At 41.3% G+C, this 20,926-nt stretch overlaps 2 protein-coding genes and 1 long non-coding RNA gene across 3 annotated transcripts; 1 reads left to right on the forward strand and 2 right to left on the reverse strand.

Annotated features, from left to right (window-relative positions):
* Nucleotides 1–7,657: 7,657 nt before the first annotated feature.
* Nucleotides 7,658–9,305, reverse strand: LOC139353940 (uncharacterized). Its single transcript, XR_011605021.1, has 3 exons — nucleotides 9,175–9,305; nucleotides 8,879–9,123; nucleotides 7,658–8,455 (listed from the first exon to the last, which is right to left on the reverse strand). It is a non-coding gene; the product is annotated as an uncharacterized lncRNA (long non-coding RNA).
* Nucleotides 9,306–12,068: 2,763 nt separating this feature from the next.
* Nucleotides 12,069–12,865, forward strand: LOC139353910 (cuticle protein 16.5-like). The gene is made up of 2 exons (XM_070998123.1): nucleotides 12,069–12,217; nucleotides 12,500–12,865. Exons 1-2 carry the CDS (start codon nucleotides 12,212–12,214, stop codon nucleotides 12,782–12,784), a joined length of 291 nt encoding a protein of 96 aa, XP_070854224.1. The 5' UTR covers nucleotides 12,069–12,211; the 3' UTR covers nucleotides 12,785–12,865.
* A 7,018-nt stretch (nucleotides 12,866–19,883) lies between these two features.
* Nucleotides 19,884–20,296, reverse strand: LOC139353883 (uncharacterized). Its single transcript, XM_070998105.1, has 3 exons — nucleotides 20,217–20,296; nucleotides 20,082–20,159; nucleotides 19,884–20,014 (listed from the first exon to the last, which is right to left on the reverse strand). Exons 1-3 carry the CDS (start codon nucleotides 20,248–20,250, stop codon nucleotides 19,926–19,928), a joined length of 201 nt encoding a protein of 66 aa, XP_070854206.1. The 5' UTR covers nucleotides 20,251–20,296; the 3' UTR covers nucleotides 19,884–19,925.
* Nucleotides 20,297–20,926: the final 630 nt, after the last annotated feature.

A 20,926-nucleotide genomic window follows, 5' to 3' on the forward strand; every position in this document is an offset into this window, starting at 1 on the left:
TTTACTTTGCTAAATACAAAATCTCGAAAGACTGCAATTTGGTTAACCAATACACATCACAAAATTTTTTGGAACGATGGAGAAAATAGTTTTCCACAAACTCGAAAGTATCTAAGGACAATTACAAGCGGAAAACAAATTATTTGTAAAGGTGTGGAAAAGAAACGATTTCTACAGACGTTTTTTGGGAGTCGTCAGCTCATTAATGTCGAGGAAATGGGCTGTCCGTCATTAAAACGGGTTTAAAGGAAACCGGTTTCCCTATTGTGAAACACACCTTAAGGGCGGGGTTTGTGCTCTAAACAATGCATACATTATTTTGACATTTTTTAAAAGTAGCTCCAAAACAATAAAATATTTGTTATACATCATTTTAAAGTTGAGACTAGATGTGTAAGGACCTACAAGAAAATAAAATTAACCAAATGAAGCTTCTTGAGGAAATTGACCAATTTATTGAACAATTTAAAGGAGAGATAATTGGTCAGCATTTTCAATACCTTCTAAACACAAAAACTATGTTCATGAATCGAGGTGGACACGACCTCAAAACTACGAAATATGGTGAACACTTTACATTTCGTAATCCAGAAATGACGTCGGAAACGTGCGCCTGCTTCTTCTATGCAAATCGCCGGAATCATAGCAGAAAATTAATTTCTATATATAAAAAAAAATGTTCGCAATACCAAAATAAATAAATGTAAATGAATAAATGTATTTTTATGGTACAAAATAAACTTCTGACATTTTATTTCGAGTTAAAATTACAGGTGCGGAGAATGGAAAATATTTCCTTGACTGAGATATGTCGGCTACTTGCGAGTTGTTGCGCGGTCGTGATTTCAACCCCTATTATGGGAACGTATTAGAGCTCGCACTTAGCCGTGAGGTCGTTGGCGTGAGGCTCATGATTTTGTCAATGGGCGTGCGCCTTCAGACTTGTGCATGTGTCCCTTTTATTCCGGTCAGGTAATAGACAGGTGCGCATGTTCGGGTAGCTCTTGCTTGAATCCCTTTTATGATATGTTTATGACCCGTTTGTAGAAAGGAGAGATCTTGAAAAAATTTACCAGTTAAACATTCTGGGGCGAAAAAAAAAAGTCTGTTTGAAAATATTCGACATCTGAGAATAATTAACTTGTGGGATTTATTTTATTTGGGGTTCTTTTGATTTCTAAATTAGTTTTACAATCATAGGAAACGTCATTCCCCAACATGATCGGACATGTCCCTCTAAGGCAACCAGCTTTAGATGTTTTGGGTTTGCGACCTTTCTCACGTGCACAGCAACACCTGCTGAATATTAATTGCTGATAATGAGGAAAGGGATACATGATCAATATTGTCACATGGGGATGTGGGGAAAGTGTGCGACCTTTCTCCCGTGTACAGCAACACCTGCTGAATATTAATTGCTGATAATGAGGCAAAAAGGTCACGTGATCAGTATTGTCACATGGTGGTGTGGGGTTGGGGGGCAATTTAGTATACTCTTTATGGATATGATCGTGACATTTTTATGACTTCAAAGCCCATTAAAATCAGTTAATTTATTGGATTATGCTAATTGTCCCAGAACCCGCATACGTTAATGAGGGGGGAGGGGGGGCGGGGGCCATTAATATGCTAATTGTCCCAGAATCCGCGTTTCCCTACTACTAGTATACGGCATTTACAATACCTAACAGGCCTTTGTATCAATATATGGTGATGCCTTTTGGTCTATGTAACGCTGCTCGAACTCTGTGTAGACTAATAGATTTGGTTATTCCAGCGAAATTGCGGACGAGAGTATTCGTTTATTTGGACGACCTCTTGGTTTTGTCTGACGATTTCGAGTCGCACATGAAGCTGTTAGAAGAAATCGCAGGCTATCTTCGTGATGCGAACCTGACAATAAACATAGCCAAATCAAAGTTCTGTATGACTGAAATTAAGTACCTAGGTTTTGTCCTTGGTCACGGTGAGCTGAAAGTTGACCCGGACAAAGTAAGTGCAATCGAAAAGTTCCCTGCACCTACAACCGTCAAACAATTGCGCAGATTTCTCGGTCTAGCAGGTTGGTACCGGCGATTTGTGGATAACTATGCCACGATTGCCGTTCCGCTAACTGATCTGCTCAAGAAAAATAAAGCTCTGTCGTGGACTCAAGCGGCAGAGGACGCTTTTAACCAGCTAAAAACCAAATTAGTCTCATCTCCAATCTTGAGGACACCAAATTTTAAGAAACCTTTCATTCTGCTTTGCGATGCAAGCCTGTACGGGCTCGGCTGTGTATTAGCTCAAGAAAATGAGGATGGAGTCGAAGTACCCATAGCGTATATGTCTGAAAAGCTGTCTAAAGCGCAGCGAAATTATTCGGTCACCGAATTAGAGTGCTTAGCAGTCATTAAGGGCATCAATAAGTTCAGAGCCTACGTTGAAGGTCAAGATTTTTGTGTCATAACTGACCACGCTTCACTTCAATGGCTAATGCGACAAAAGGACTTGTCCGGCCGTTTGGCTAGATGGTCCATTCGTCTGCAAGGGTTCTCATTCACGATTAAACATCGCCGTGGATCAGAAAATGTTGTGGCCGATGCACTTTCGCTTCGCGAAGAAGAAGTAGTGTCTTGCATTTCCGACGGAGGACCCATTATTGACTTAAGTTCAAAGGAGTTTAATTCAGAACAGTACCTCGAACTGAGAAAACGAATTCATGAAAACCAGGCAAAGCTACCCGATCTCAGGGTCGTGGATAATTTTGTGTATAAGAGAACCGAACTAGCGAAAGGAGACTTGTTGCAAGAAGAGGAATCATGGAAACTTTGGGTTCCAATCAACCTCGTCCACCAGGTTTTAATACGGGCGTACAATTCCCCCGATGCTGCACACATTGGAATGAACAAAATGATTGAGAAACTCAGGCGGCATCTATTCTGGCCAGGAATGGTAACGCAGATTCGCAGCTTTGTTTCACAGTGTTCCATTTGCAAGTCGACAAAGAGCCCAAACAAGGTTCTTAGACCACCCATGGGGAGACCCACAACTTCAGACCGCCCATTTCAGAGACTGTATATGGATCTTCTTGGCCCATACCCACGGTCCAAGAAAGGAAATATAGGACTTTTGATAATAGTTGACCACTGTACAAAGTTTCACTTCCTACAGCCATTGCGAAAATTCACGTCCGAAAGGATTTGCGAATTTCTGGAAAAGCACGTGTTTTACACCTTCGGTACACCAGAGTCCATACTCACGGACAACGGGTCGCAGTTGAAATCAGGTCATTTTAGAGCGTTCTTAACGAAATTCGGAGTCAGGCATATTTGCACAGCAATTTATTCGCGAGTAAATAGATCGATACTAGCCGCAGTTAGAGCGTATATCGGCGCTGACCACACTAACTGGGATCTAAATATCGATGCGATAGGCGCATCTTTAAGATCTACTGTAAACCGCAGTACAAGATTTTCCCCGTATTTTCTCTGTTTCGGTCAGAACATGGTAGCCAACGGACAGGATTACGAATTGCTTAGGAATCTGGATTTGTTGACCAACGATGTGGCACTGAAAACACCTGACATGTTGCAAGTAGCACGCCAGCAAGCTAAAAGGAAGATTTCAGAATCACATGCCGCAAATGCTAGGGTATATAATTTGCGTAGCCGAACCGTTCAATTGCACGTTGGAGACACGGTAATCGCTCGCAGTTTCGCCCAGAGTAACGCAGCGAAAAAGTTTAGTAGCAAACTTGCGCCTGTTTTTATCAAGGCATCGGTGACGAAAAAGATCAGTCCGACATATTACGAGTTAACGAACGAAGAAAATAAGTCCTTAGGAGTATACCATTTGAAAGATATCAGAACCTAAAATGTGCATATCTTGGAGCTGACTGACCCTTTGTTTCTTTCAGTTAACTCCTCTGTGAGTTCAATCTCTTGCCGAGTTAACTGTGGTGTATAGCCAGTCGTAAATGGAAATAGAAACTTTTGAGAGAAATTAGAGTAAAGTCATTTTGCATGTAAATTCGCATATGTCTAACAGCTAAGCGCAGAGTATAGCAGAGAGCAACGAATATCGTCTAGCTGACCCGCTTACACGTATTCGCGCGCACCGAAAACGTGTGAAGGCAGAAAGGAGAACAGAATCTGGAAAGATCCCGTTAGGTGTGCTTAGCAACGTCGCAGCGTACAGCCAACTTCTCGCGTCAAGAGTTCTCGTTCACATCGTTTAAATCTTTGAATGAAAACGGACGCAAGGCTGCCGTAAGTAGAATACAAACGGAAAATTACAACCCACGCGGTTCGAATTCTGTCTAAGTGTGTGTGCACCGGCCAAGTCTACGCTAACAGGAGGATCATATATATTTTTACACCCAACTACTGGTAAATAAGAACACACGAATTTAACCGCATAGGCAGGCTATTAAGTGGCGTGTATTTCTATGTATTTTTTTTGAAATAGGAAAGGAGAAGAGGTTCTGTCGAAGCCGGCCGGCAACAACAGCGCCAGCGCGGGGTGATTACACCGTTTTTTTAATTTCGCAACCGGTCGGCCAAGACGAGACTCTTTTTTGGGTGTCAGTTCAAGCCAACCTGCCACGGCGGGGTTGCCACCTGCGCACACGTGTCGCGCTAGGTGCCCCCTGCGATCAGCAAAGGCGCGAACATTCTGGAAGGTGACCGAGGCTACAGATGCCGCGAACGGCGGAAATCTCTAGCCCGGCATCCCACCAACCGCATGCCACGTGCGGCCTTGTAAGAACCGCCCTAATCGAAGGAAGTCTACCTGAGTGACCACTGTGGCTAGTGCATAACCTCACCCACACGAGCCACGCGCGGCATCCACCGCCCCAGCTCTGGCTAAGCCATAGAGCGACATTTTGGAGGGTTATAGTACCAGTACATCAGTCATTTTTGGACCACTGATCGGAGCCGTGGTCATACTTGGATGAGGAAGTGAACGGATACCGGATGTGACTTTTGCTGCTACACCCACATCGCCTCACCCACACGCGCCACGCGCGGCAAAGGAATTCTCAGCTCTGGCTAGTCCAGAGAGCAGTATCTCGGAAGGCGTTTTGTAAGCGCAGCAGACCCGGCACTTCGCCCGTATTCGCCACGTACGGCTTGCCGATGGGAGAAGCCTCACCATAGGCAAATGTATCTGGAGGAAAGCATCGATTGATCAGACCCGCTGTCTGGCATGCGAAGACGCAGATCCCTTCGTATGTAGTGAGCTGTCGGAGGCGCTAACTCTTGTGTAGTTTAACTTTCGATCTATGTAGAATAATTTTTCGGTACTAGCTTATGTAGCGTACCTTGGTATTGACTTAGTAGTAATTTTTCTTTAAGTTCTGACAATGACCATCCGTACATTCCACATAACTGATCTTGTCAGAAATTAATATGATAACTTGTCTTAAAAGCATCCTTGCACAGCGTCTTCGATGGGCCCACCGAACCTGCATCGCCGGAGTTTTGCGTAAGTGAAATATTGTTACCACCATATTGATTTTCTGACATTTGACCCATATATATAAATGATATTATGATTATGCGTGCCAAAGCAAACGGACGATTATTCGGTCAGATTGATTCTTGTTATATTTTGAGTTAAATCTGATTTTTGAAGATGAAAGAATTTAAGTTGTATTGAAATCATGATTGTAGTTTCTAATTTTCTTTTGTTAATTGAAGTTGATAGTTCAACAATGTTTGAATAAATTTGTAACGCGGAATCGTGATTGATCTTGCTATGTCGCCGCTATATAAAGTAAAAATGTGAATAATAAATAAACATTGAATAAGGAATAACCGCAAACAATTTCACACGAGTTATCATGGTAGGGAGGGTACAGAAAGGGGCGGCAATATCATCGAGCCACCCTAACTCTTAATGTTTCCTGATTCGCTTGTGCCTTCAACGTCCGTCCGCGTGCCTTGAGTCCGTTTACACCCATTATTTTGTTGTTCGATCCTTTTAGATTACCGCTTAGTGCATTTAAAACTTTTTTCGCGTAGTACGGTGCGTGTTATAGAGAAGACTAGGAAGATCCCACGACAATCCGACGAGCTTAGCACCGAGCAATGCTAGAAGTGCACGAACCCGAATCTTCCTATACACTAGGTTATCCATAGCCTAGTGAACGCAGGCCTGAAAACCCTAGCTGTCTACTACAACTGACACGGTTCCGAATCAGATAGAAGATTCGCACCCAGTTCCTTTGCTATGTCGCCTTCTTCCGATGACAGTGAGTCATCATCAGAACTTATAAATTCTTTTAACAGTGGTTTCTTGAACAAACTTTATCCAAATCCTGGATACCAGCTCTTTTGCGGAAGTGTTTTTGGCGGTACTTTTCCCGGAGTCCTGATCTCCGTCTTTCTTAGCATCCTGCTGATTTTTGCAGAATATGGTTCAACTTCTGTTTGAGAATGTCGACAAACAGGCCATCTGCCTCTGGAGATGTGCCACCAGGGCGGTTTCCTTGACTACCAATGACGCCCAGGATCGTCAACGAACCGACCATCTTTCGTTTCGTTTGGGCCAACAAACGCCATGTTTTCGTCTGCTTGATGATGTTCTTAGTTTCGGTAGCGATGCCGATATGAAACTTGGACAGTGTGGTCGGGGAGGAGATAGTAAACTTGCTACCGTTTCAGTGGACAGAAAACTTCTCGTGGAGCCACTGGAGTACACTACTGACATTCGGCATCTTACTAGCTTTGATGATCTTGGCGCCTAATGATGCTCCTCCACCAGACCCGAGGTCCGGGCCTCATTTGATCATATTCTCTTCTACTCCGGTATATAGCATTTTATAAAAACTGACAATTAGGAATACAATTTAATAAAAATCGGACTACAATATCATACAGCTGCTACAGGAAGAATCGGAAAATATATGTGCGATTTTTTGTAATATTTCTGTAATTATTTTTAAGATTTCTGAAAATTGAAAAGCTCTGGTCCTGTAGGAATAACCTGCAAGGGTGAATAAACTTGGGCTTGCCGAAGTTTGCTACCTTTCTTGTTTCTCCATTTCAGTACATCGAATGGCTCCAGGTGACGGCCAAGATCATCAGTAGTGTGCTCCAGTGGCTCCATAAGATGTTTCCTGCCTAGTGAAGCCCAGTATCAAGAATACTATCTCCTCCGCGAACACTCTGTCCCACATCGACATCGCTCCCGAAACTACGAACGTCATCAAACAGACGATGACATGGCGTTTATTGGCCCAAATAAAACGAAAGATGGTGGGTTCGTTGGCGTTCCTGGGCTACATTGTTAAGAAGCTGTGGAAAAACACCTTTAGCAAATGAAAAAGAGTTAAACAACTGCTTTACCTTTCTACTTTCTTCGAAAAGAAGCCAGAAAAAATGCTTTTCAGATAAGCGAACTGAATCGGTCGACGCCGGAAATGAAAAGGAAATTTGATTAAATGACACTAAGCACGTTGACATTTAGTGCGACGTTGCTGAGCACTGTTCATTTCTATCGTAGAGCAAAAGGTTATAGCGTATTCTTTTTTTTTAACAGATAATGAGAAGGACCCCTTCAAACGGAGAATAAAATACGGTTGGATGAAGAAATCACAACACAATTAAAATTTTTTTTAAATATTTCTAGTGTGACACGAAATTAATACAATTTGTTGTTTGTTTAATTTGTATATTTAAAATGGTTAAGTGATTTTTCGCTTTCTTCAGAGTAACAGTCATCAATGATCGCCAATGGAATAGTAATAGGTAGCAAGAATTCATAGAACTGTTGGATGCTGTTCATCAATTTGAAAGGCCGCTTTGAGGAGACTTATACCCTTCCTATAATGTTGTGGGTCGAGTTGATTCAGCTGCATGATGGCCATTCCTAGTAAGAATTTCTGACAGCAGCTATTCTCCTCCTTCTAAAAGAAGCGCTGGGCACTGTCCAGATCACACATCCTCCAAAAGCAGTGGCCTATTAAGGCGGGGCTTAAGGACGCTCTTGAAGAAGCCCAGGGATCCTATGTAGTCCTGGCGATTGGAGGCGAGGCACCCACGTCCGATCAGGGTAAGAATAGGGCTCGACTTCTGTCTGGGGATGCGGTCAAACAGGCCATCTGCCTCTGGAGCTGTGCTGGGTAATAGCATCAGGGCGAATCCCTTGACTACCCATGCATCCCAGGATCGTCCACGAACCGACCATAATTCGTTTTATTTGGGCCAACAAACGCCATGTTTTCGTTTACTGATGATGTTCCTAGTTTCTGTGGCGATGTCGATATGGAACTCAGACAGTGTGGTCGGGGAGGAGATAGTAAACTTGCTACCGTTTCAGTGGACAGAAAACTTCTCGTGGAGCCATTGGAGCACACTACTGATTTTTGGCATCTTAATAGCTTTGATGATCTTGGCGCCTAATGATGTTCCTCCACCAGACCCGAGATCCGGATCTTCTTGGCCGTCATCTGCAGCCACTCGATGCACTAGAATAGAGAAATAATGTTAATTTATTTTGCAGCAGAGGATTATACAGCAGCAGAGGATTATATAGATGTGTTTTTAAATGGTGTAATGTGTGGTAGACCCATCGAAAGAGGCTTCTCTGCCTTTGCAGAAAACCCAGACTCCTTCGATGAATTACATTCTACCTATGAACACAAGAATTAGAGAACCTCGCTTGATCTTATTCTCTTCTATTCTCTACTATAGCAATTTTTTAATATTTCAGAATTACGAAAACAATTTAATAAAAATCGGACTGCAATATCATAAAGCTGCTACAGGAAGGATCGGAAAATAAATGTTACATTTTCTTAATATTTATGTCCTATAGAAATAACCTACAAGGGTGTATAAACTTCGGCTTGCCGAAGTTTGCTACCTTTCTTGTTTCTCCGTTTCAGTACATCGAATGGCTCCAGATGACGGCCAAGATCATCAGTAGTGTGCTCCAGTGGCTCCATAAGATGTTTCCTGCCTAGTGAAGCCCAGTATCAAGAATACTATCTCCTCCGCGAACACTCTGTCCCACATCGACATCGCTCCCGAAACTACGAACGTCATCAAACAGACGATGACATGGCGTTTATTGGCCCAAATAAAACGAAAGATGGTGGGTTCGTTGGCGTTCCTGGGCTACATTGTTAAGAAGCTGTGGAAAAACACCTTTAGCAAATGAAAAAGAGTTAAACAACTGCTTTACCTTTCTACTTTCTTCGAAAAGAAGCCAGAAAAAATGCTTTTCAGATAAGCGAACTGAATCGGTCGACGCCGGAAATGAAAAGGAAATTTGATTAAATGACACTAAGCACGTTGACATTTAGTGCGACGTTGCTGAGCACTGTTCATTTCTATCGTAGAGCAAAAGGTTATAGCGTATTCTTTTTTTTTTAACAGATAATGAGAAGGACCCCTTCAAACGGAGAATAAAATACGGTTGGATGAAGAAATCACAACACAATTAAAATTTTTTTTAAATATTTCTAGTGTGACACGAAATTAATACAATTTGTTGTTTGTTTAATTTGTATATTTAAAATTGTTAAGTGATTTTTCGCTTTCTTCAGAGTAACAGTCATCAATGATCGCCAATGGAATAGTAATAGGTAGCAAGAATTCATAGAACTGTTGGATGCTGTTCATCAATTTGAAAGGCCGCTTTGAGGAGACTTATACCCTTCCTATAATGTTGTGGGTCGAGTTGATTCAGCTGCATGATGGCCATTCCTAGTAAGAATTTCTGACAGCAGCTATTCTCCTCCTTCTAAAAGAAGCGCTGGGCACTGTCCAGATCACACATCCTCCAAAAGCAGTGGCCTATTAAGGCGGGGCTTAAGGACGCTCTTGAAGAAGCCCAGGGATCCTATGTAGTCCTGGCGATTGGAGGCGAGGCACCCACGTCCGATCAGGGTAAGAATAGGGCTCGACTTCTGTCTGGGGATGCGGTCAAACAGGCCATCTGCCTCTGGAGCTGTGCTGGGTAATAGCATCAGGGCGAATCCCTTGACTACCCATGCATCCCAGGATCGTCCACGAACCGACCATAATTCGTTTTATTTGGGCCAACAAACGCCATGTTTTCGTTTACTGATGATGTTCCTAGTTTCTGTGGCGATGTCGATATGGAACTCAGACAGTGTGGTCGGGGAGGAGATAGTAAACTTGCTACCGTTTCAGTGGACAGAAAACTTCTCGTGGAGCCATTGGAGCACACTACTGATTTTTGGCATCTTAATAGCTTTGATGATCTTGGCGCCTAATGATGTTCCTCCACCAGACCCGAGATCCGGATCTTCTTGGCCGTCATCTGCAGCCACTCGATGCACTAGAATAGAGAAATAATGTTAATTTATTTTGCAGCAGAGGATTATACAGCAGCAGAGGATTATATAGATGTGTTTTTAAATGGTGTAATGTGTGGTAGACCCATCGAAAGAGGCTTCTCTGCCTTTGCAGAAAACCCAGACTCCTTCGATGAATTACATTCTACCTATGAACACAAGAATTAGAGAACCTCGCTTGATCTTATTCTCTTCTATTCTCTACTATAGCAATTTTTTAATATTTCAGAATTACGAAAACAATTTAATAAAAATCGGACTGCAATATCATAAAGCTGCTACAGGAAGGATCGGAAAATAAATGTTACATTTTCTTAATATTTATGTCCTATAGAAATAACCTACAAGGGTGTATAAACTTCGGCTTGCCGAAGTTTGCTACCTTTCTTGTTTCTCCGTTTCAGTACATCGAATGGCTCCAGATGACGGCCAAGATCATCAGTAGTGTGCTCCAGTGGCTCCATAAGATGTTTCCTGCCCAGTGATGCCCAGTATCAAGAATACTAGCTCCTTCGCGTCCACTTTGACCAAGTCCCATATCGACATCGCTCCCGAAACTACAAACATCATCAAACAGACGATGACATGGCGTTTATTGGCCCATATAAAACGAAAAATGGTGGGTTCGTTGGCGTTCCTGGGCTACATGGTTAAGAAGCTGTGGAAAAACACTTTTAGCAAATGAAAAAGAGTTAAGCAAGAGCTTTACCTTTCTTCTTTCTTCGAAAAGAAATCTGAGATAAGCGAACTGAATCGGTCGACACCAAAAATGAAAAGGAAATTATATTAAATGACACCAAGCACGTTGACATTTAGTGATGCGTTGCTGAGCACTGTTCAGTTCTATCGATAGATCGCATTTACCAACACTTTTGAGTTTACAGAACTAGTTCATATAAAATTTAAATTTGTATTTTTAAAATACCAAACTCTATGAAAACAAAACAAGCCTCGAAAAGAATTCCCTATGACAATTGGAGTAGCAAGTCAGCTAAGGAGTATATCCATGACTTCTTTTCAATACGTGTAGGTGTAACTCAATAACTCACCGCTTTTTGAATGCATATATGCAATTGTACTTTCTCTAAGTTAAGACAAATGTTCTCTGCATAAGAATTTCTTCCATTTCTTTCGTTAGCACCTAAACACTTTCACTTTCAAAGGAACACTAAATTTTATTAGGCAAGTATAAGTATGAGCATAATCTTTTAAGAGAGTTGCTAGGACAATGAAATATCATGTATTTTCAGACTCTTGTTCATATCGACAAGGTGTTGGTGAAAAAAAAACTGTAACCAGGTACTAGGTTATCGATAGGGTGTCCACCGTAGTTAAATTTATTGTGACTAGTAATTAATTTTTAGACATAAAAATATTTTTAAGATAGTCCCAAATAAATGAAATAACTAAAAAAGTTGTTTTATTATTGTTAAATTTCAATGCCAAGGCTATAATGAAAAATCACTTCGCTGACGTTTAAGCGCAATTATTTCATGATTCCGCTTTCAATCTTTTTCCAAAGCTCTTTTCTAACATTTTTTGCTTGTCACCAAGTTTCACCCAAAAGGTGCGGACAAACAATCAAGCTCTCATTACTGTCAGTCTATCAGTTTGTCAGTTTGCCAGTCGGACTCTCCCACCTTCCCCTTTTGGCCAATTGTCAGTTTGTTGACGGAGTGTAAAAATAAACAAACATTCCATCGAACAATGCTAATCCATTCGATATGGTTTGCCCGGATTAGCTACCAATTCCACATCCGCATGTTTGCAGGGAACTTGTTCTTTTGCCCTGAGTTTTTTGGCGTATAAATACTTGGCTGTGACTGGGAAATAGCATCAGTCAACACACTTCCAGTCTTTGAGAACGTTCGTCCAGCACAAACACAAAAAACAATCAACATGAAAGTAAGAGAAGATTGTATAAATATATCAAGACTTAGAAAAGTAAAAATAACATTTTTTAATACAAAATATTCTATTTCTTTGGAAAAAATTTTGTATGAAAATTATTTTCTTAATTTTTTTTAATTTCTATTAAAAATGTTTTTTTTTTTTATAAATATTCCATTTTTAAAAAGAAAGAAAGTTCACTGACAGCTTACGAGGAAATAATTTTATGTTTCTTTTTTTAAACTCCAAATCATTAATTCCATTATAACCCTTACAATTTGTCTTAAATCCCTGTAGTTCCTCATCTGCTTGGCCCTATTCATCGCCGCCGCTCATGTTTTGGCCCCCGCTGTCGCCACCTATGCCGCAGCTCCGGCCCTGACTTACGCCGCAGCCGCCCCTGTGACCACCTACTCGGCCGCCCTTCCCCGCGCCTACTCCGCCTACGCCCCCTCCGTTTATGCCGCCCCCTCCGTCTACGCAGCCCCCTCTGTCTACTCCTCTGCCGCCTATGTGGCCGCGCCCTCCGTGTACTCCGCTTACGCCGCCCCCGCCGTCGTCTCCACCCTGCTCAAGAAGTAGAGTTTTCAGATCGATCCAGTAATATGTCACCCATTTTGTCAATGATTTTCCAAGAAATAAAGCTGTGCATTTTTGAAAATATTTCTGTGTACGATTTGGGGATCTCTTACTTGAAATTGAAATGTTTTTTATAAATAATAACATATTTACTATATAGCCATAGAGCAGGGAACAAATTTTAAATGAGTATAAAAACCAACTACATTCTAATAAATTTAATAGATTTTGAATGGGATACATTTGTTAAAAAATAAAGAATTTTAATGACGAATATTTGAAGAATGGAGATATTCTGAACTGGAGATAAATGAACTATTTCCCTAACAAGTTATGAGATTATACTTTATAGATGTTGTTAATACTTACAACAATTTATTATTGATTTGAACGAGTTACAAATCTTAGTTCCTAATAATATTTAAGAAATTATAGTAATTAAATAAATTTAATGCCATGTAGATATTTCTTTATTAATTTTGGAACCCAGCAACACCCGTAGTTAGTTCCGCCTGAGCCAGTGAAGTGCACAGGACCTTTGAGTTCGTACTTCTGCCCGGGACTCGCACACCTGAAAGCCCCTGAGAGTGTTTAAGGTTAATACGTTGGCATACATATTTTATTCAAACTTGCTTGCTGGGCCAGTTAGGATCCTGCAGGATGGCATGTGGCATGTTACGGCATCCGCCCGCCCGTTAATGTTATGCAAATGAATTACGACTCGGCTGGGCTAGGATTGTGCCATGTTCAGGCACGTGGCCAACACACACAGGGCCGGGAATATGAATATGTAGATGTGCCCACCTACATTTAATCCCCGACATGGGCGGCCCATAAACATTTACCACAGGCAGGACTCTGGGCCAACTCCCGGAGCGGAGTTCGGCTGAGTACTCCTATATGGGCGCAAAGCATGTTTATTGATTGCTCCGTAATGCCCTTGTGCCCCAGCGAAATCCCTCTTCTTTTTGCGATACACTTCCGACAGACGATTATGCAGAACAACGAAACTTTTCCCCGCTACATTTCCGGGGAAAAAGTTTAGCCTAAATCACTTAGACCTCAGTCGGCAAAACAAGTGTTGGCATGTCGAAAAATCAGAATCAGAACCCGAAATGGGTGGGAAAACTTTGGAAAGTTTTCGGCACAACAGCAACAAGCGGCAGTCAAGAGTGGCGAACCCTAGAAAGCATTTCATCCGGGAGACTTTGACTGCCGGTTGAAATTCCTCAATAATTAATCAACAACTTACTACAGCTTGTCCTGGTAAATATTTAATTAACCATTTGCCAATGACATTTTGAAAAAAATACAAATGTAGGTATGCCGGCTCCTTAAATACTATCTCCCAGTCATTGGCTTGGCAAATAAATTATTTAAAAGTCAACAGAGAAATTAGAGATTTGTTTGTGGGCGGAGGGAAATGTTGCATAAATTATGGATGGCCAGTATTGTCGGCCATTAAGTGACAAGGGTAAACGGGCGATTGTTTGTACTGCTGTTATGGAAAACAAACAAACAAATTGGCCCGAATCAGTCGGATATAAAAGACGACGGATTTAGTCCCGGATCTTTTGTGCAACGCCACTTCAGACGTCAGGCTCCCTGTTTTCCTTTTTCCAATCCTTTATTTTAGACAAGGACGTGACAATCCCGGCACAAGTCGCCATTGTCAATGGCATTTTCAGAGGAAACCAGAAGCCTTTCCCCGACCAGACTCCCATTTCCCTGCCACTTGAGACGCAGCCAAATGCCCCAGGACGTGTTTGATATGCACTCCATCCTGGCATGGGCTTAATTACAATGGGCAGGACGACAATAGAACAATATTGTGAGCACACAATATATATAGCAAACAATTTCCCTGCAGCTGCAGAGAGGGGAAACGAATATCGGATTATACCCACTCGGTGAAAGCAGCTTTCCCCTTAAAATTCGATTCGGTTCGAGTTGAAGCATCCTCAAGTATCCTGTCGAAATGGAAAGAGCCGGGAACCCTGCTCCACTGCGTTCTTATTTTATCTTTTTTTGGCACGGAAATCATATCTATTGCCATGGAAGCCCTATAAATTGCCTTTCCACTCGTAATTCCGGCTGCAGATTAGGCTACCTGCTGGAAATACTCAAAGGGTAATTTTTTACATTTAAATAAAAACGAAATTAATACAAAACATATTTAATTGCTTGATTTAAATAAAGAAGATTTTAATAAAGTCAGAAGACATTAGATATGATTTATATCATGTTTACTTTAAGCATTAAATTTCTAAAATAAATAGTAAGTGCTCGGTTTAATATTCCCATATTTAAAGTCAATAAAACCTGCAATGGTTGAAAATCAAAGCATAAATATTTAATTGTTTGCCTTACTAGTGAAATTAAATATGCAAAACATACTCCTTTACTTTTAAATTTGAAACTAATATCCCTTGCAGACTTTGGTCATGGTAAATAAAAAACAAGGAAGAAGGCTATAGTCGAGTACCTCGACTATCAGATACCCGTTACTCAGCTAAATGGAGATATGCAAGCAGCAAAGCGAGATTAAAATGCGCCACCTACCGGCGGTATACAGATTTAAGCGTTATGGGCGTTAGAGTGGGCGTGGCAAATTTTTTTTTGGATCAATCGATAGGTATCGACGAGACCAATACATTTCAGTTACAATTTTTTATCTAGCATGAAAATTGTGGGCGTCACAGGTTTTTGCGGTTTGTGGGCGTTAAAGTGGGCGTGGGAAACTTTTTTTTGAGTCAATCAATAGGTAATGACAAGACAAATACATTTCAGTTAAAATTTTTTATCTAGCATAAAAATTGTGGGCGTCACAGGTTTTCGCGGTTTGTGGGCGTTAAAGTGGGCGTGGCAAACTTTTTTTTAGGTCAATCGATAGGTATTGATGAGAACATTACATTTCAGTTAAAATTTTTATTCTAGCATCAAAACTGTAGGAGCCACAGTTTTGGGCGGTTTGTGGGCGTTAGAGTGGGCGTGGCACTCTACTGAAACAAACTTGCGCTGCGCAGGAATCTCAGGAATCTGCGTGCCTAATCCCAGTATTGTAACTCTCATAGTTTCCGAGATCTCAGCGTTCATACGGACAGACGGACAGACGGACAGACGGACAGACGGACAGACGGACATGGCTAGATCGACTCGGCTAGTGATCCTGATCAAGAATATATATACTTTATGGGGTCGGAAACGCTTCCTTCTGCCTGTTACATACTTTCCGACGAATCTAGTATACCCTTTTACTCTACGAGTAACGGGTATAATAAATAAATATTTTTAACCAACATTTCAATTGAATTCTAAAAGTAATATTAATTTGGGAATATTTTACCTTAAAAAAAATCCCCAATTTAACTCTTAGTGGTCAGATTAATATTTCCATATTTAAAGTTGATAAAAACCGCAATGGCTAAAAATCAAAGCATAAATATTTAAATTCTAGTTTTACCAGTGATATTAAATATGCAGAAAATATTCCCTTTCACAGTACTTTAAAATTCGTTACTGATAGCCCTTGCACACTTTGGGCATAGTTTTCCACACTTTAAATATGCCATGTATAATACATACTCCCAGATTCCCTATGCTCAAATGGACCTGCATAACTATTTCATGATGGAATCCATGGAATGGAAACTTTTGCTTTTCCGCCCAGTTGTGCGTTTAAATTAATAAAACATTTAGCCAGCTTGAGTACACGTACACTTTCCTGGGCAAACAAACTAAAACAAGGAAGAACGCTATAGTCGAGTACCTCGACTATCAGATACCCGTTACTCAGCTAAATGGAGATATGCAAGCAGCAAAGCGAGATTAAAATGCGCCACCTACCGGCGGTATACAGATTTAAGCGTTATGGGCGTTAGAGTGGGCGTGGCAAATTTTTTTTGGATCAATCGATAGGTATCGACGAGACCAATACATTTCAGTTACAATTTTTTATCTAGCATGAAAATTGTGGGCGTCACAGGTTTTTGCGGTTTGTGGGCGTTAAAGTGGGCGTGGCAAACTTTTTTTTGAGTCAATCGATAGGTAATGACGAGACGAATACATTTCAGTTAAAATTTTTTATCTAGCATAAAAATTGTGGGCGTCACAGGTTTTCGCGGTTTGTGGGCGTTAAAGTGGGCGTGGCAAACTTTTTTTTAGGTCAATCGATAGGTATTGATGAGAACATTACATTTCAGTTAAAATTTTTATTCTAGCATCAAAACTGTAGGAGCCACAGTTTTGGGCGGTTTGTGGGCGTTAGAGTGGGCGTGGCAGTCTACTGAAACAAACTTGCGCTGCGTAAGAAGCTCAGGAATCTGCACGCCAAATCTCAATAGCCTAGCTCTCATAGTTTCCGAGATCTCAGCGTTCATCCGGACAGACGGACAGACGGACAGACGGACAGACGGACAGACGGACATGGCTAGATCGACTCGGCTAGTGATCCTGATCAAGAATATATATACTTTATGGGGTCGGAAACGCTTCCTTCTGCCTGTTACATACTTTCCGACGAATCTAGTATACCCTTTTACTCTACGAGTAACGGGTATAATTAACTAAAAATGTTGAGAGTGGCTGAGAGCAGCAGCAGAAACATTAAGTAAACAGCCCAAAAGTATGCTTCAACTTTGGGCATTACATAAATTCCCCCCACACACATTCACAAAACTCACAACTAAAGGCAACAAAAGCACATTAAAGCTTAGATAGCGGGCGTAAAAGCGGGTGGAAAAGCGAGGGGGGTCCGGAAAAGAAGCTAGCAAACAACCATTTATCACGAACACTTAAGTTGGCTCAAAGGGGAAAATGGGTGAAAGCCGGGGGAAAGCGGGGAAAATCGAGGCAAAAACGTAGGTTTCAGTGGGCGGTTTGTTAAATCAATTTGATAAACTGTCAATAATGAGAAATAATTTAATGCGCAGCCTCCAAGCCAAACTGGCTGGGGGAAAGCCGGGCCAACAGATTTCCCTCGACTCATCGTTGTTTGCTATTAGCACTTGCTGAAGTTAAGACAAATTTTTGGTTACTTGGACAAGCGAAAGCCGAGATTTATCAAGGATATCACCCAGATGGACCTGTCAACAATAACGCAAAGTGTCAACAGAAATGGCGCGGGGAGGACAACAAAGGAGGGGCGGGATCCGGAAAATTGGGAGGGAGGAAAAGAGGAAAACCAGATGAAGAAGCAAAAGCAAAGCGGGCTGATATCAATGGACAAAATGGAAGCACCCACACAGGGGAAAATGGGGATTACCAAACATAGTTATGAAACAAAAAGAACCCTCTATCATAACTTTATTGGGTCTTATATGGTCCATTGCTAAATATAAATATGGAAGGTAAGGTAAGGGTTATTATTTCTTATAAAATATGTAAAGATACAAAAATCTCAAGTAGATTAGGTACTGGAAAATGTATTTATACAGTACTCACGCAGCTTTGAATGTATTCTTAGTTAAATAATATTTAAAACCTTAGCACAGATCCAAAACATTTAAGTTATCTGAAAAATTTGATAATTAAGGTATTTTGAAAGGATTTTGCTTGGTATTGAATGATATTAAAGTACCTCCCCATGGGGAGAACCTGCAAGAACCTGTAGTTATTTCTCTAAGTGAGCATTGTCAGAAAGGATCCGAGATTTCTGGGGCTGTAGATGAGTGGCTGGGGGTGGTAATACACCAAGGGGCTAGAGCATAAAGAGTGGGGAGGCGACACCGACGATGTCTGTGCGTGCGTGGCCCGAATCCTTTTGTGCGGGCTGTTGGAAACGACCTTCATAAAACAAACACTCCGATAATGAGTCAACAGTCGTAGGTTTCCCTCAAAGAGCAGGGGTCTGAATCCGGGAGGGGAGAAGGTTGGGAGAGGGTTCTCCACATTTGGTGCCAGGCCACGAATTGGAGCTACCATTTCGCCTGTGACTACGACTCTCAATTCAACGGATTTCCCGGTTTCCTTTGTGAGTGCAACTAACTGGGCGATAATCGGCATTTGATTTGGTGCCGAGGAAAACTTTTCTCAAGAGTCTACCCCTTTACCAGCCCCCGTTTTCCGCATTTCCCCTTGCGACAGCTGATTGTGAAGTCAACCCTGGTTCGGCTTTGGCCTGAGTTATGTGGCAAAGGATTTGTCGAGGCCTTCGGCAAATCGATTTCGGTCTGGCGAGATTTTAAAGGTTGGGAGCCCAGGAAGGGGAACTTTCGGTGGTGAACGGTAATGATGTGTGCCACCGTAAATGGGCTACGGATAATTGTTGCGGTTTTCGTTTTCTGTTGGTTTTTTGTCAGAGAAAGCAGAGCTTACGGAAAAGTTGCTCCTTACCAGAGTGCTTAAAATTTGAAAATAAAAGTTTGGGTTATTATCCCTTATAAAATTGGATATTTAGACCAGTAAGGGATGATTTCTCAAGGCCATGCTAAAGTTCTAGTTCATTATCTCTTAAATAACCCAGATAGATACTAACATTTTATTGGGGCACGATAAAAGTTTACATGACATTGAGAAATCGGAAGTAAATAAGTAATTTATAATGGTTAGGTGGGGAACAGAAATACATTGGGGAACATTTTACTTCTTTGCCACACAAATGATATAACATTTTTCAGCTTCAAACAAGATTTAAAGTACTTCAAAGGTATCTCCTTACCTTTAACCTTTCGCCGCCTTATGCCAGACTTTAATCTAATCATTTTGTACCATTTTTAGAGATTCCCTTTAGACGTTACCTTTGTTGAACTCTTTTTCTCTTTGCCCGAGCAACATTAAGCCAGTAAAGGAGCGGAAGTCATGTTAGCTCCGGCCACGCCCCCATGTGCCCCGCCTCATCTCGCTACCCACCTGCTAAATTTGCATAAAAGATGCTTTTCACTTTTCCAGCCAAAGAAATTAAAACTCAGGCTGCAAATATCTCAGGACGGCTCCGCTTTTGTTGGGTTGCCTGGCAGCCGAGGAATTTTAAATTATTTTTTGCAAAGGAAAATGGAAAATGGAGGGAGGAGGAGCAGGAGGAAAGCAAATGTAAACTAAGCGCAAAAGGGAGACACGCGAATAAAAAAAGGGAAATAGCAACACATGGAATTTTCCGTTCCGTTTTTGTAGGGTTTCATTTTTGTTTTTCTGTTGTCGTGTGGAATTAACTTTGCTGGGGTTCGGACTCCTCTCGGTTCCTCTGGGAGTACGGTCTCAAAACCTGCCAGTAATTGCAGCAGTAAATGAAGAGAGCTGGCCAAGAAAGTAGTTTTTTGTTTAATATTTTCAAAACACTTCTCGTTTTTATTGAATATCTCACTTAAACAGCTGAGCATCAGCCACGTCAAGGTGGCTATTACCATCATCAGATTGTTATGAGCCCGTTCCTCTTCGGACACTAAACGAGAATCACTCATCACTTATATAGCTCGAGTTTTAGAGTTAATGGTTGTACCTCCCAGAGCTGTAAAGTTCTCACTGCCGGGCATTGTCCATAAAAGAAACTTTACTGTCCCGTTGAATAGTTCGTCTAGTACTGGCTCTCGTTCGCTTTACTTTTACTACAGTTGGTGCTCCGAAACAGCTGTTTTGATATCTATGGGAAGGCATTTATGGGGTTTTATCACTAAGTGAATTGGTAATGTAAATTCTAAAAGCCACTTGTGCATTTAGAATATTATTCAATTCTAGAAAGCCTTGTTGAGTGCTAGGAATTAACTAGGTCTTGGAATATTGATAAGAAAAAACTGATAGCCCACCTTAAAGAATTTAAATATTAACTCTACTTTATATATTTATGGCACTTCCAAACTGTGTCTCCATTTCACTTTCAATTGCATGTATTGATATAATTTCATTGGGACATCTATTTTTAGCAGCTCTTACCTCATCTACCCTCATAACCCCCCCTTACCAACCAATCCCCCTTGACACCCGCCCCTGCCCTCAGCAATTGTAACAGTAATTGAAGGCGTTGCTGTTTATCATTTGCCGCATTGCATGACTTTAGCTAGTATATCAATATCAGGGAAGCACCTTTTCCCGAACCCCTATCTACTTTTACTTCCATTGACACGCCGAAATAAAGAAAGCTGGCAGAACTACCAGTAGAAACCAAACTTGCCTTTATGGCCAAAACAAACAAATATTATTGACAAAATTATG

Source organism: Drosophila suzukii, assembly GCF_043229965.1.
Source record: "Drosophila suzukii chromosome Y unlocalized genomic scaffold, CBGP_Dsuzu_IsoJpt1.0 scf_Y1, whole genome shotgun sequence".
NCBI classification, from domain to species: Eukaryota; Metazoa; Arthropoda; class Insecta; order Diptera; family Drosophilidae; genus Drosophila; species Drosophila suzukii.

Bases quoted from the DNA above. Each gene is read 5' to 3' on its own strand.
- LOC139353883 (XM_070998105.1), bottom strand. From the start codon at position 20,250: ATGCCCGGCAGTGAGAACTTTACAGCTCTGGGAG. The intron at 20,160-20,216 runs GTACAACCATTA...ATTCTCGTTTAG, and splicing joins GAACTTTACAGCTCTGGGAG to TGTCCGAAGAGGAACGGGCT. The intron at 20,015-20,081 runs GTGAGATATTCA...TTTCTTGGCCAG, and splicing joins GCTGATGCTCAGCTGTTTAA to CTCTCTTCATTTACTGCTGC.